The sequence below is a fragment of the Protopterus annectens genome, chromosome 10.part0 (genome assembly GCF_019279795.1).
Source record: "Protopterus annectens isolate FY-2018-M chromosome 10.part0, PAN1.0, whole genome shotgun sequence".
NCBI lineage: Eukaryota > Metazoa > Chordata > Ceratodontiformes > Protopteridae > Protopterus > Protopterus annectens.
Window position 1 is genome coordinate 415,228,733 of NC_056744.1, and position 16,493 is coordinate 415,245,225.

General features: G+C 41.7%; 1 protein-coding gene across 1 annotated transcript in view; it reads left to right on the forward strand.

Annotated features, from left to right (window-relative positions):
• PLA2G4A (phospholipase A2 group IVA) overlaps positions 1-16,493 on the forward strand; it is a 1,409,517-nt gene that overhangs the window by 1,259,551 nt on the left and 133,473 nt on the right. Inside the window, exon 15 of the mRNA XM_044085320.1 lies at positions 6,402-6,586. Within this exon, the coding sequence (XP_043941255.1) occupies positions 6,402-6,586 (185 nt within the window). The remainder of the gene's footprint in view (positions 1-6,401; positions 6,587-16,493) is intronic.

A 16,493-nucleotide genomic window follows, 5' to 3' on the forward strand; every position in this document is an offset into this window, starting at 1 on the left:
AGTCTAGGGGTAGATCTAGACGTGGTAGGAGCAGAGCTCAGGGCTCTTTCAGGCCTAGAACTGGGAGTTCTCCTGCACAGTCTTCGGGTGAGGGCAGGGGTCAGTCCTTTCGTAAACAGACCCAATGACCTACCTTTTCAGCTGCCAGAGCCTTCTCGTCTGGCAGCACCTTTGGGAGGAAGGTTGGCACTTTTCAAAGAAAATTGGAGTTTAATTACCCAAGACAGATGGGTATTGGATATCATACACCACGGCTACAGGTTTTATTTCCATACCTTGCCTCCTTTCAAAGGCATGCCAGACGTTCCTCCTCAACAAAGAATAGAGGCGCACAAGCAAGTTTCTCTGTTGCTCCAAATAGGGGCCATACAGCCGGTCCCTATGCCAGAAGTGGGCCTAGGATTTTATTCTCGCCTGTTCCTAGTACCAAAGAAGGGGAACACGTGGAGACCAATTTTGGATTTATCTATCCTCAACACTTATCTGGACATTCCCAAGTTCAAAATGTTGACGTTGCAGCAGCTTTTACCTCTGCTGGGCAAAGATCATTGGATGGTAACTTTGGATCTCAAGGAGGCTTACCTTCATGTTCCTATCAGACTAAGTTGCAGGAAGTATCTGCGTTTTCGAGCTGGGACTTCTCACTATCAGTTCTCTGCATTGCCCTTTGGCTTATCTACTGCGCCCAGAGTGTTCACGAAAGTTCTGGCTCCAGTGATAGCTTTCTTCAGGCTAAAAGGAATACAGATCTATCCTTATTTGGACGACTGCCTGATTCTGGCTCAAGGAAGGGAAGAGCTTCTTCATCATTTGGAATATGTGATAGCAGTGCTAAAATGCCTGGGGTATTCTGTGAACGAAATAAAGTCCAGTCTAGTACCCTCTCAGGACATGTGGGTGTGAGACTGAATACAGCATCCCAGATGGCCTTTTTAACCCCGGACAAACAAAAGAGTCTATCCCTTTACTTCCATCAACTATCTCATCAGTCCGGGCTGACTGCAAGGACAGTCCTTCAAGCCTTAGGGTTCATGGCATCTTGTATTCTGGTGCTTCCCAATGCCAAACTGCATATGAGGAAGCTACAATGGTATCTCAAAAATGTATGGACACAGCACTGCCAGGATCTGGACACTGTCATTCAAATAATACCTTGCATTCAAAAGGAATTTTTGTGGTGGGCTCAGGAATGTCACCTAAACAAGGGACTCTCTGTGACCCGCCAGAGGCAAGTCAGATTTTAACGACAGATGCCTCAGACAAAGCTTGGGGAGCTCATCTAAATGGAAAGTGGATACAAGACAAGTGGCCTGTCAGACTACAACATCTACATATCAACATGAAGGAGATGTTAGCAGTCCAGTTTGCATTAATAGCTTTCAAGGAATTACTTCTTCCAGGGCAGGTGTTGATTCTAACAGACAACACAACTGTCATGTGGTACATCAACAAGCAAGGGGAACGATTCTTATCCTCTATGCAGGCAAGCAATGATTTTGTGGGAGACTGCTCTCAGTTTACAGCTCAATCTTCAGGCAAGGTTTCTGCCGAGCACAGAACTCCTTAGCAGATGTGTTGAGCAGACGAATTATGGATCCCCACGAGTGGAAATTGGATCCTCATGTATTTCAGAAATTGACAGTGTCATGGGGAACTCCAGACATAGATCTGTTCGCTTCTCCACTAAACCATCAGCTGCCAAAGTGTTGCACAAAAGGTTTCATCCCACAGCTTGGAGAGTGGATGCTCTTTCTTTCAATTGGAGCAATCTTCATGTGTATGCCTTTCCACCTCTGCCTCTCCTCCCAAAGGTACTTCTAAAGGTCAGACAGGACAAGCCAAGGATGATTTTAATAGCTCGGATTGGCCTCGACAGCACTGGTACCCATTACTGAGAAGTCTGGTACGGAAGCCTCCATGGCCTTTGCCTTCGATTCCACACCTGTTGTCACAGGAGGACAGCCATTTGCTCAATGTCAAGCTTCACTCTCTGCACCTAACAGCCTGGCATATTCTGTTTTGAACCATAGTGGACCTCCACTTCCTCAGTAAGTTTTGAATGTTATTTTGGAAGCTAGAAGGCCTAGTACAAGGAAAGTGTACGCAGACAAATGGAAGAGATTTTTATTTTGGAGTGCAGAAAAAGATTTTGATGTTTCTGAGCCTAATTTGTGTGTGGCTCTTCAATATCTTACTGAGTTACTAGACAAAGGTTTGTCTTTCTCTTCTATTAAAGTTCATGCTGCAGCAATTTCGGCTCACTATGATTGCGACCCACCATTGTTTTCTCATCCTTTGTTCAAGCAATTTCTTAGAGGGGCAAAGAATATAAGACCCCCACGAAGAGCTCCTACTCCTGCTTGGGATCTCAATTTTGTGTTGGAGAAACTCACTCTACAACCTTTTGAGCCTGCAGCTACTTCTGAGTTAAAATATTTGTCATGGAAGACTGCTTTTTTGTTGGCCATTACCTCTGCAAGAAGGGTTTCTGAATTTCAGGCCCTTATGGCGGTTGAGCCTTTCTTGATTTTCCATAAGGATAGGGTATCATTACGTACTAATCCTTCCTTTATGCCTAAGGTGGTTTCTAGTGTGGCTTTAAACCAAACTATTCATTTGCCTACTTTTTATGCAAATCCCCAAAATAAAGGGGAAAAGATTTTGCACACTTTAGATGTACACAGGCAGTTGCGTTATTATTTGGACAGAACTAAAGGGTTCAGGCAGTCTCAGCAGTTGTTTGTTTCTTTTGCTTTGTGTTCTCAGGGCAAGCCTGTGTCAAAACAAACTATTTCTAAGTGGATTGGGTTTTGCATTGCTTTCTGTTATTCCCATCATGGCAAGGAGATTCCAGCTGGGATTAGGCCTCATTCCACTAGGGCTACTGCCACTTCAACAGCTTTTTTGAGGGGAGTGGCAACCAAGGATATTTTGGAGGCAGCTACTTGGAGTTCAGTGCATACTTTCTCTAGGCATTATCACCTGCCACTTTACTCTAAATCCAGGGCTGGTTTTGCCACTGCTGTTTTGCAGGGCATTTTGGCAGCTCCTGCTTCCTTGTAGTTAGCCATCCTCCCTTACCTCTGCTTTGGGATTCTACCCAAGTGTAAGGACTGCAGCAATGTGAGATGAAGAACATAGTACAGTTTTGTACCTACCATAAATGTAGATGTTCAAGATCCACATTGCTGCAGTCCAATTCCTCCCTCCTTCCCTCTGTAGTTAGAGGTGGTTGTGTGGGTTGGGTTGTACATATTGTATATATTGTATATATTGTACATATAATTAGTGCAAGGGTGGTTGGTTGGTTGTTTGCTGTCTTTTGGTTTTGACCTTTATTTTTAGGGTCTTCTGACATCTGGGGCAAGAAAAGACTGAGGATATGACGTCGGTCATGCGCATTTGTACCCTGACGTCCTGATGTCAGTCAAATGCGCCCTGACCGACGTCAGCCTTATACTTTGATATTCGGGCCGACCGAGGACAGCGGACTACCCAAGTGTAAGGACTGCAGCAATGTGGATCTTCGAACATCTACATTTATGGTAGGTACAAAACTGTACTTTTGTAAGACACTTATTTTAGAAAGATGTTTTATAAGCACATCATTGCATGTTTTCATGCTAAAGAAGAGTTTAGCGTGTTCTGTTTCCACTCTCTTCATTTTATTTCTTCAGTGCCAGGAAAGTTTTCATTAAAATATGATGATTCTCCCATTGTGATAATTGTTCATTGCCGTCATAATCCTGTGTTTATTTTTTGAATAAATCACTTATCTGTTGCCATCCAAACTGTTTTGGTGTCATGGAAACTGAAGAAAATGCTTGTGTCCAAAAAATAGTTAACTCTGTGAGGGGGAAAGTCAGATACCTGCTCAAGCAGAATTCTGACATTTTGCTTTGTGTTCCTTGAAGTAAAATCAGAATGGAGATCTTGGCTTTACTTTTAAATTTTGTACATTGTCCAGGTCCAGCTCGATGTGAAAATTAGCTACCCACACTTACAACATCTCTAATGTTAAAATGTTTTAGTATTTGTTTACAATTTGTTTTTTCTCAGAAATAGCAAGCAGTTTTCTTTTATTCTATTAATCAGAACTAATACATTTTTAATTTATTATTTTTTTTTTAAACTTGGAAAAAGATTCACCTGTAATGGTCACTTTTTTCTTTTCAGGGCTGTGGGGAACCACAACCTATCCCAGAAAGTAGAGTGCACCAAGGTAGAGAACCAGACCTGGACAGGATGCTAGTTCATCACAAGGTGTTTTCACTGATTTGCATACCGCGAGCATACTTCTGAGCACTTGTAGTTCATTTAATTGTGTGCTTTTTACTAGTGCAAAGAAACTAGATCAACCTCCAAAAAGCCAAGGGAACCATGGAAAACATGCAGATTATACAGAGGAGGCACCTGTGCTGGGAATCAAACAGGAGGGCCAAAAACTCTGAGGCAGGAGAGCTGCCTACTGCATTGCAGTACTGCTGAAGATTAACTTACTGAGCAAAAACTTGTTCCCACCAGAGAAATCTTGTTGTAGCACTGTTCTCATTTCTGGATTGATGTTAAGTTACTGTTTGTAAGGATAGCTGAGGCACAGGGTAAGCTTGGTAGGAGATGAGATATAGCAGTCATTTTGCATGTTTGTGCAGTAAGAAGCATAGGAGTTCGGTAAAGGATGCCTAATGTGTAGTGATTGTTTCTCATCAAGTATCAAATATGTTTGTCAGCTTTAACTTGATCATCAAACATGAACCCCAGTAGTTTGGTTTGTGAGACTATTTCTTGTAAATTTTGAGAGGCGAGGATGGTAAAGTTGGGGAATTTGTCTGTGTTGGATCTTGAAGTAAACAACATTATTTTAGTGTTTTGGGGGTTAGTATAGTTGAGAACTGAGACAAATAGGTTTAGAGGTGAATGATTCTTGAGTGATGGTTTATACTGAGGGTTAGGATGGTAATCAGCAGATTTGAGCAACATAATTTGCATATTGAATTAATATTACATGAGCCAAGACAGAAGTTAATGAAAAGGTTAAATTATAAAGGCGCAAGAATGGAACCTTGTGGTATGCCAGGAGGTACTGTTAGGTATGTAGAAAAGGTCAAGTGCCATTCGACTGCATTTGATTGGCTGCTGAGATAGCTGATGAACCAGCTGAGTGAGTCCTGGAGAAACCTAGTGAGTGAAGAGTATGTAACTGTTTTGGATGGGAGACAGTATCACAAGCTTTGGAAAGATCAAGGAAGATAGTGTACATGAGTGTTTTCACTTCTGTCTAGGTAACTAGTATTAATGAACGGCCAAAGCTATGCTGGGTGTGTGACAAGAGATTCTTGGACTGCAGGTATTTAAGAAAGTAATTATATACACACCCTTCAAGTATTTTTGACAGAGGTGAAAGAATAGAAAAGGGAATAGAAATTTGACACCTGTCTTAAAGTTCTGGCTTTCTGCAAATATAGAATAAAGGATTGGTTCCATAATTTAGGGACAGTGGTTTCAGTTATAGAATGACCAATGAGTATGACTTCAGTTACAGAATTACCGAGGAGTGTGGTTATGACATAAAAGAGAGTTTAGCAGTTAGCTTTAGGTACTTTACTGGCAGGTTGCCAGAGGTAGAGCTGTTGGTCTTGGCTTTCTAAGAAGTATTTCAATACTTTTGCTGGATGCTTGGTGTAAGACAAAAGAGACAGGATTTGATGAAGTCCAAGGTGAGAAAGGAAGCGTTTGACTTGCATGTTGTATTAGAGCAGCTGCTGTATCTTTGAAATAAGAGTTGAATTTATTTGCTGTTTCATTCTTGGAGAGATTGGGAGAGGGGTTGGGTGGAAAGCATTTTCCTGGTGTTGGGGCTGTTTTAGGAGACCAGAAGGACTTTCGGTTAGAGTCGTGAGTATTGGGGAGAGGTGTAGTTAGTCCTTTTGTCAATATATCTTTTCAGAGAGGTTGCATAATCATCTGTAAGACTGATAGAGGAGTGCGTTTTGTGTGTGCCATGTTTTTAAAGCTTTATGTCTTTGCTGCGTAACTGTTACCTGTTTTGTTTCCGATTTTAGCCAATGTGCAGGGTTACATCTAGTCCTAATTATGAAATGGGGTAAGCGAATTAAGAATTCTTTTAGGAAAAGTACAGTTGAATTTGACTGCAGCCTTGATCCAGCGGAAAATATTTGAATGATGACCAATCACATTCGGTTAGGAAACATGTAGGGGAGTTAGAGTCTAAGTTCTTTAGATTTCTAAGTTGATTAATATTTATTGATTTGTATGTTTTTTCTGTCGATGGGTTGCAAATGTTGGGTGATGGTCACTTCATACATCTGTTAAAAAGTATTATAAAGCAATTTCCTGAAATTCTGCGTTATATATTCTAATATTCTTTGTCTCTTTTTTAGATCCAGATGAATTTGAAAGGATTTATGAACCTCTTGATGTAAAGAGCAAAAAGATCCATGTAGTGGACAGTGGACTGACATTTAATTTACCATATCCTATTATCTTGCGGCCTCAGCGGGGAGTTGATCTCATCATATCCTTTGATTTCTCTGCAAGGCCAAGTGATTCTAGCCCACCATTCAAAGTAAGAAACAGTCATTATCTTTATGGATGCAAACTTTCTTGCTGTATCGAATTATACATCAAATATTACATTTAAGAGTAAAATAAAAGGTTATGATTTTAGTATGTTCTTTATTGTACTTTGTTTATTTTGCATTGTTTCAGCTGTAAGCTTATCTTGCCAGGATACTTGCATGTTTACCCTTTGTTTACATGGACTCCAATACAGGATGCAGTCATGTTTTATAAGTAAACAAGGTAGTCAGCGATTATTATATTCGGTTCATTTTTTTTGCGGGGGGGGGGGGGGTTGCCACAGGCTTCTACTGCTTCTCTAATGTAAAGTCGCTTGGTCACTCATATCTGTTTCCAGCCCTCAATCCTCAAAAAAGAAAGCGTTCTACTAAAATACATCATTTATGAAATATTTTTATACTTTTGTTTTGATGTTTATGAACTGTATTTTTGCTGAAGGATGACCCCAGGGCATGGCTTGTGCAGACGTCAAAGCTTTTGTAAGTTTAGGTATCAGATTCCATGCAAAGACTAATATACAAAGTGTCTCTTTTGCTCTGGAGAGTCCCATCTTACTGCAGACTGTCAAATGATTTCATCTGTAGAAACTAGTAAGCTTCTTTCTGTCCGTCTCTCTCTCTCTCTATCTCTGGACCTGAGTACCATAATGGAAGCACTTAGCTCAGAGGTGAATCAGACATCCACCTTTGCATGTGATCACCATTTTTGTGAAAAAAAAACAAAACATAAATAAATGCTGACAGAAAGAAACTGAAAGGCACAAGATGCTCAGAAAGTGCTTGATCAAGGAGTTACTTCTCTGAGTGTCAAGCAGGCCTGAGGATGATATGACTATGGAGGTGTTGTCCCAGGCAACTGGACCCAGTGTTGGTTTTATTGACTGTTTTTTGAAAGACTCCTCAGGAGGCAGACAAGCCTGCAGGCTCTATAACCCATCATCCCAGTTCTGGTTTTACACGGCAGTGGTACCAGAGTCAGACGCAAAAGCAGCACAGACAGACACCTACTTCTACTGAAATTGAAATCTTACCTTTTGAAGAGAAGTTGAGTTCCATATTTGTTTATGAAGATCACCAGAAGATGAATAGTCATGGCTCATTTGGTTTTCTGGGAGTGATGAGTGCTTCCTTCCTTAGGCCCTTTTTGGAATTTTGGAATCTGTCCACTGGATGTCCATCACTGCTTGGGTCCCACTGGCCTTGTATTGTATGTATGTTAGGCATTGAGAGCTCCACAACATCAGCAGTAGGTCTTTGTCTGCTTGATGTTAAGAAAATGGCAAAATAATTTTTCTGTCCTTGACAGAACTCACAAGCCAGTGAATTCTGGCCCAGCCAACTGAGAGGATAAAGGAACTGTTATCCCATTGAATGTCACATTTCTGTTTTGAAAAGAAGGAATACTTGACCTTAAGCACCCAATTGTATTCCCTTCACAGATATGCTCAGGGAATGATGAGGCTGTTTTCTTGCAGCCTGTTCCTATGTACATATCAGTAAGAGACACATTCAGTCTTATAAGGGAAAAAAACTTTAATTGGAAATCAAAAGAAATTTTGGACATCAAAAAGCAATACCTACATTTATTGGGTATCATAGGAATCCTTGGAAGTTCGAGGCTGCTGTGTCTTGTGACCATTGCACCTTGCCTCTCATAGGTAGGAACTGGCAAGGCATAATGGTCTTGTGACCATTAGACCTGGTCAGTTCCTTCCCCAGACAGTACTTCTTTTCTTGAAGAGGGTTGTGCCAGTCATGTCTAGGGCTAATTTATGAATCTAAATTTATAGCACTTATGAATATGAGTTAATAGACAGTCCTAAACCTGCTGCTGTGTCCAATCTGTTTAGGTCCTTTCCTGGACATGGAGCCCTTGCCCTCTCAAAAAATTTCTGATAGAATTATGGGGTCCAGCAGATTTCTCAATATCTGTGGGAACCCAATGTAGGGTAGAATTATAAGGTCCATCAAGTTTCTCAGTGTCTAGATGAACCCAATGGTAGAGTAAGCAGTAGGTTTCCTGAATGCAACTAGGGCATTCAAGTTGATGCCAGGCCCCAGAACCCTTAATAATGATAAGGAAATCAGAGGATTTGACAACTTTGAAAAGAAAGGTTATACCTCTGCTAGGTATAGTACAGACTCATGCAATGTATTACAATATAATACTGCAGAACAGTAAGCAACATAGGGATTACTTTATTTATGCAAAAGCTTAAAACAGCGAATGCATATGCATCAAACCATATGCATCGAAAGTGCGAACCGTCGAAAACTATTAACGGAAATCTCCGTAGTTGGAGGTTTCTGTTTACTTCAGTCTAGTTTGATCTTGGAGTTGGTATATTTAAGTAGCAGGGGGTGTGTGGGATGCAGGGGGGCTTACCCCCTGTCTACAGCTGTTACATGTCATGTTTGTTGTGTAGTTCTGTTTTGATGGTTTCTCGGTTCGATGCATATGGTTCGATGCATATGCATTCGCTGTTTTAAGCTTTCGTGTAAATAAGTAGACCCAGCAACATAAAACAGTTCCAGTACAGTACCAAAATAGTTAATAATATCAAAATATGGAACATACAGTATATACAGCATAATACAGGAATAAAAGTAGTCCAACAAATGTAGTATTCTACATTATTATGAGTATCCATGTGAGAAACTGAACAAATTCCAGTGTCAGGTATTTTAGTTTTTAAAAAATACCCAATATATGTAAAATACTTCTTCTTAGTATTTTAAGTTTTATAGCTGGAAGACTGGAGAGAGATAGACAAACAAACTGAGAATATGGACATACCAGGCTGAGGGTACAGCTTCTGTCAGATGATTTTATAGGGCATGTCCTGAGAACTCCCTCTGCATATGAGGTTTGTTTGTTTTATTTATTTATTTTCTTTACTTTGTTTGTATTTGTTAAATGCAGTAGAACACTGATCAGGAATTATCCTCCATAGCATAGCGTTAGCCCTTGTACCATTACCAAAATGCAGCACAGAAGGCAAAGCATAAGAGGCTTTGACAAGGATAAGTGGCACAAGATGCAAAATGGCAGGACAAGAGTCCTTCTGAGCAATTATTACTGCCCCCATGAAACACTACCCTCACCCTTCCTCTCACCTCAACGTACTTCCTTCCCCAGATACTAGGAGGACGCTTGACCTTTTTCAGAATTAACTTACAGAAGATTACCTAAGACAGATGGGTTTTAGGCACAGTGTGCTCAGGATATAAATAGTATTCAAATCTTAGCTTCCGTTCATGAGAGTACTCCCCCCAAAATTCTAGCTGGCAAACCACATGGATTTGGTCTTACCCCTCCTTGATTTATTGCTGATCTAAGGGGTCCTAGAGATGGTCCCCTTCTGGGAAATAGGGAAAGAGTTATTTTCAGAATCTTCCTGGTTACAAAAAAGGATGGACTACAGAGACCCTTTTTTCTGGATCTCAAAAAATTAAAACTATTTCTGAAAGTCTCAAATTTCAGAATTCTTACCCGAGACTCCCTCCCCATGTCAATTAATGTTCAAGGGTTATATAATTGTCCTTGATCTGAAAGATGCATGCATATTCGAGTTCACAGGATTCATGGATGTTTCTTCATATTCCAGTTGGAAAATGTGACCTTTGGGTTATCTACTTCCCCCAGGGTCTTCACAAAATGTTTAACTTGGTAGTAGCATTTATAAAGACAATAGACATCATGTCCACCCATACAGAGATGACTAAATGCTTTGTTCCTTTCAGAGGAGGAACAAGAGGTAGAGACTGCAATTCACCCTACACTTGTTCTAGAATCCGTGTTATACCCCAACTCTACCCAAGGTCAGCTTATCTCAATCACATAGGTTCATAGGTAGGTACTAGGCTATTGGCCCTAGGGCCTATATAAGCCTAGCCAAACAGTACACTGGCTTTTGCCACCCAAGAAAATTATTTTCCTGTGCCCCTGTCAAGCACAGCCACAGAAGTGATCTCCGGGGTGAATTTCATATCTCCCATCCAATCATCAAGATTTTTCTTGAAGACTGCTAATGAGGAGCTTTGTTTGATATAGATAGGTAGTTTATTCCAGAGTATGGGAAGTCTCTGAGACAGGAATCTATCCCTCCAGCATGTTCTGTTTATTGTGGTGACAAGGTTTAGGTCCCTAGAGTGTGTAGCTCGGAGGGATTGGGATTTCTTTACGTGGATCATGTCCAACAGCTCTGGGTTTGACATAGCTTTGTATGTTAGGCAGAGATCGCCTCTGAGTAGACGATATGTGACAGAGTAAAGCTGGAGTTTTTTGAGATGATCTGCGTAGGGCATCTGTTTGAGGCCAGTAATCCTCTTTGTGAGGTATTTCTGTGGCCTTTCCAGTTGTTGTAGATGTCTTGTGAGGTACATACCAAAAGGGGAGTTGTACTCTATAATGGGTCTAATGAATGATGAGTAGAGGGGAACAATGACCACTTTTTTCCTGGATGAGAAACCTTTTGTGATGAGGTGTGCCATGTAGAAGGATTTCCTGACTAGGCGATATGATTATCAAAGGAGAGACTACTGTCCACCTGTGTCCAAGGTCTCTTATCACACTTTCGGTGTCAAGTAGACTACCGCCTATGCGGTAGTTCATGGGTACAGAGTTTTTACCAAAAGGGATGACGATACACTTTTTGGCATTGAACTTGAGGCCATGGCTTTGACACCAGGCATCTTTCCCAGTGAGGCCCTTTTGTAGGATGTCCACATCATTAGGAGTTGTGTTTATAGCTCCTAGTTTGCAGTCATCTACGTACTTTGTTAGCCAAAGACCTTCTGTGTTAGCCTGTACTTCAGAGAAGTAGATACCAAACAGGAGAGGACCTAGGACTGAACCCTGTGGTACTCCACTTGTCACTGGTCTGAAGTTGGATTTAAAGTCTGCTACTTTCACAGTGTGTGTTCGGTCAGTGAGCCAGTTGGCAACCCATCTTGTGACATAGGGATTTATACCTAGTTTAGTGAGTTTGTCTATAATTCCAGAGGGGGGGATGGTGTCAAAAGCCTTGGCGAGATCTAGATAGGCTTTATGTACCACCTTACCCTCATCTACAGCTTTGGTGACAGCTTCAAAGAAGTCCATCAGGTTTAGGAGACATGATCTGCCTTTTACAAACCCGAACTGGGTAGGGTCCAGAGTTTGGAGATTACCAATGTCATTGTTTATAAGTTCCATGATGATATGCTCCATAGCCTTGCAGACCAGGCTCGTCAGGCTAATGGGTCGGTAGTTCCTGGGGTCTGTGGTGGCTACCCCTTTGTGGAGTGGAATAACTGTTGCTGTGCACCATTTAGTGGGCACAAAGCCTGAGGTGAGGCTATGATTGAACATGGTACTTAGGTGGGGAGCCAGTTTGTTCTGTAGTTATGTAGAACGCAGCCTGGGATGTTGTCAGGTCCTATGGATGCTGTGTTCTTAGCTTTGGAGAGAGTGTTTTTTACCTGTGCAGCTGTGATTACAGGTACTTTGCATTCTTCTGGTATAGAGATGAGGGGTAAAGTTAGCACTGAACCTATCTGCCAGGATGTTGGCAATATCAGTTGGTTCTGTATATTTAGTGCCATTCAGCTGTAACTCAGACCAGATCTGAGTGGTGCCATTGAGATTCTTGACATAGCTATAGAACGCTTTGTGGTTGTCTTTAGAATCAGTGGCGATTTTGTTTTCGTAACTAGCTTTGGAGGATTTTATGAGGGATCTCAGCTTCTTACTGAGGTTGACCATGCAGTTCCTCCAGTCATGGGATTTTACTATTTTTTGCAACAGCTTCTTTCTTCTGTTGTATAGTTTGTTTATAGCAGGGGACCACCAGATTGGCTTCCTTTTTTTGGAGGATAGCATCTTGGTTCTGTTAGGGATTGCATATCTCTGTTGTCCATCAGCATGGGTGTCGTGATGTTTGCCACTTCTGTCTTAAGAAGCGTGAAGTTGGCTTTGGAGAAATTTTTTATGGTGGTTTCCATAATGGGTTGGGGGGGGGTGGGGCTGGGATGTGGATGTCTAGGGTGATTTGCTTGTGGTCGGAACTGACCAATGAGGGATTCACCACTGATGTGGAATACCGGTTGCCTATGTTGGTAATGACCAGGTCTAGGATATTGCTGCCCCTGGTGGGGGTGTGGATAGGTTGATCCAAGGCATTGGAATTTATAAATTCCAGAAAACGTTGAGTACAAGAGTTGGTACATGAGTAGTTTTCCCAGTTAATGGTGGGGTAGTTGAAATCGCCCATTATTAGGGTGTTAGGTTGTACCCTAATATTTTCCAGTGCATCAAGAAATGAGGAGTGGGAATCCTGGGGCATGGTGAGGGATCTGTAGCAAGCTACAATTTGTATTGCGGTCTTGCCCAGAGTTAGTTGCACTTGGATAATCTCAGATGCATTATGCTGAGTGACTAGCCTGGAGGTGTGGGTATCCTTAATGAATATAGACAAGCCTCTGCCTTTAGTGCTTCAGTCCAAGTTAGGTGGCTGAAAGATGTGGTATGAATTATAGCCTGGTAATGCAGGTGTGCTCTCTGGAGCCTTGAACCAGGTCTTTGTCACTGCACAAATGTCGATGTTCTCCATTTTAAGGAGTGCCTTGAGTGAGTACATTTTGAGGTTTAGACTTCTAGCATTGAGTGGCATTACCCTCAGATTTTGCATGCTTGTACCTGTTAAGGTGGTGAATTTGTCATTTGAATCTTGCCTAAAAGTGGCACTATAGGGGTGGCAAGAGCCTTAGCCAGTGTCCGGAATCCCAAGGGCGACAGGTACAGGCCATCTCTGGCAAAGCATCGTGGTTTGTCGATCATGTCATCCCAGGCAGACAGATACTGGATCCCCTTAGAATGACACCAGAAGCTTAGCCAATTGTTGAAGTCAATCATTTTGTCCTTGTACAGTGGTATCATTCTGGGTGATGGCAGGATGCTACTCAGGGCTAGGGTCATACCTGCCTGGGCTACAAGATCAGAAAGCTCCTCCATGTCTCTTTTCATGTAGTCCAGGGAGGTACATCTCAGGTCATTCACACCAACATGGACAATGACAGAGTCATATTTGTACTTGCTATGGAGTGACCTGAGTGCATGCGTCATGTGTTGGATCCTGGCACCTGACAGGCAGCTGACAGCAACTTTCTCCTTGTTTAGCCTGGTGAGTGGAACATCAGTGTGCCTGACTATAGAGTCACCTATGACTAGAGTGTTAGGTACATTGTTATGCCTTATGGGCTGTGATTGAGTGGCACACCGAGTATATGGGATATGTGTCATTTGGGTTGTGTTGGGGGGTGGAGGTTGCTTGCATTTCTGCTTTGGAGGTCCCTGTTGCTTGGGTAGATTTTTTTTGAGAGCCTCCATGAATGTAGGTGTGTGTTTTGGTGGTGTAGGTTTTGAGGGACTATGTGATGAGTGTGGTATGGTGCAAGTGTTTACCTTCTCCTCTTGACTTGTCTAGTCCAGTCTTGGGTGAAGAGAACTTTGCTTCCAGTTTGGTTATATAAGTGCATCTCTTACAGGTTGTAGTGTTTGGTGGTGGTAGGAGAGGGTTGTCTGTGTACATGAGGCAACTGCTGCATTGCCCCAAGATGCCCAGATTGATCAAATAGACAGGAGAAAACACCGGGAGCTTGACCCTTAGACATGCCTGGATGGGTGCTTATTTATTAAGTACTAAAAACTGTTTTCCTCTAGACAAGTAAGGAAAGTTGAGTGCTGTAGTAATGCAAGATTGTCCTAAGAACCATCCTGAACTCCTGCATCGCCAAGAATTTACCATCCAACAGGCTGAGTTTTATGGAGGTCTAATGTCTGCCTCATTCCCAGATGATGACTGCAACAGGTTTTCTTTGCCCCTGAAACACATGGCCCTCACCATGTTGACAGTCTGGTTCTACCACATAAGATAAGAATCTTTGGATACAATACACTTTCCAGCTTTTCAGCTAGAGATACGACTGCCACTGACTCCATGCATTTAAATTAACTTCACAAGGTAGGCACCACAAATCAGGGAAAACATACGTTTGCTTTCTCAGCCCAGTCCACACAGCCAAGCATTAATAAAAGGTGCATCAGACAGAGCTTGAGGAGTTCATACCAGCAAGCTGAAGGTGCAGTGTGTGTTTTACCCCAGGCAACAGGTAAATTCCATCAGTATCAAGGAGATGTAGGGTGTGATCTAGCCTTGTAACCCTTCTGACTAACCTGCAAACTAGGAGTTTTGCCATCCCACTGCAGACAATTCTTCAGTCATGTTGAATATTAACAAAAAGAGGGACTCTCTCTTACCCTCTGTAAAAGCTAACAATACAGGCCTGGTATTTATCCTCCCATTCTCAGGCAATTCTGAAGGCATCTTACATCCCTTCAGATCTGAACTAGATGACTGACAATTTCATAAGGTCCCTCAGCCAGGAATTAAGAGTGGCAGTTGGAGAGGTCCTTAACCAAGAGATGGGTTGTACCAGTGATAGATACATTTGTTTCTCAAGAAAATGAACAGTTTCAGAATTTTATACAAGACTTTCGTGCAAGAAGGTGTTAGCGAAGGATGCTTTTTGCATTGCTTGGACAATTGTATTTCACTATACCTGTCTTCATTTGCTGCTATGTATTTTGAAGACTGTAATCAGATAGAGGTCAGTTAATATGCTTACCCTTTTGGGCCAGGGGGGCTGGTTTTCCTACTGATGCAACTAAAGAAGGAACGTCTGTATACCCTGCTGCAACGTGTCAGACTGCTAACTCAGCAAGTAAGTTCTCTGGTACACCTAAACCACCAAAAATGCAGGTTTACTTCATAGATTACCTGTGCCTTATTCAATACAAGCACCACATGCTCAAAATTGTAAAAGAAGTCAGAAACTCTAGTTCAGAAGAAAGCAGTCTTGTTTTGTTAAGCGTGGAAGATTTTTTTTTTTTTGGTGCAACATTATCAGTCAGATGCTCAGCTTTGCAGGTGTGTCTCCAGTCTTATCCTAGCAGTCTGATTCCTTTTCAGCAGGGATCCCCTTTTTCTACATTAAGTACATCTGTTTGCTATCTCAACCAGTCTTCCTCTGAATCTCCCTCTGGCAAACAGCAGTTCACTTAAGTAATTCCTTTGCAGAGTAACACAACGTAACACAACTTTGTCTGCCAAGAAGGTTGCCCCCTTCAGACATCACTTTTGCATCAGGAAAAACTCATTCTAGATCATCTAGGGCCAGGAGCTTCTACTCCCCCTATTACCCTAATATCTAATTTGGTAACCATTTCTTCTAGTTCTTATTACTTCTGCCAGAAAGATTATAGAAATACAAACCCTAATCTGCAAAGAACCCTTTACTGCTTTACTGTGTTCCACAAGGATAGGATGTAACAAAGCCTTTGCTCATGCCAAAAGTAGTTTCAGATGCAGCTCTTCATCAATATATTCAACTGCCCGTGTTTCATTCAGAACTTTAAAACAAAGAGGAATTCTGCACCTGCTTAATTTCCACAGGTAATTCATCTACTGGATAGACATAACTAAGTAATTCAGGCAGACAGACCTCTCACTTGTTTCCTTTGTTCCAGGGAAACAAGACAAAGTAGTGAAAAATAACTCTTTAAATGCTTGAAAAGGTATATTTTATTTTGTTATGAAAGATGAGATAAATCACTGCAAAAGGACATCGGCCCAGTCTACCAATGCAACTGCCATTTCTACAGCATTCTTGAAAACATCTCTACTCAAATATTAATGAAGCAACTTCTTAGACCTTCTATCACCCCTTCTCTATCATTACAATGTGGGCGTTCAGTCCATCTACTAGGCAGGTTTTGGCACTTGTGTCTTGCAGGGATCTACTGTAATATCTTTGTCACCAAAGTAGAGGGAGCTAACATAGGTTCATAGGTTG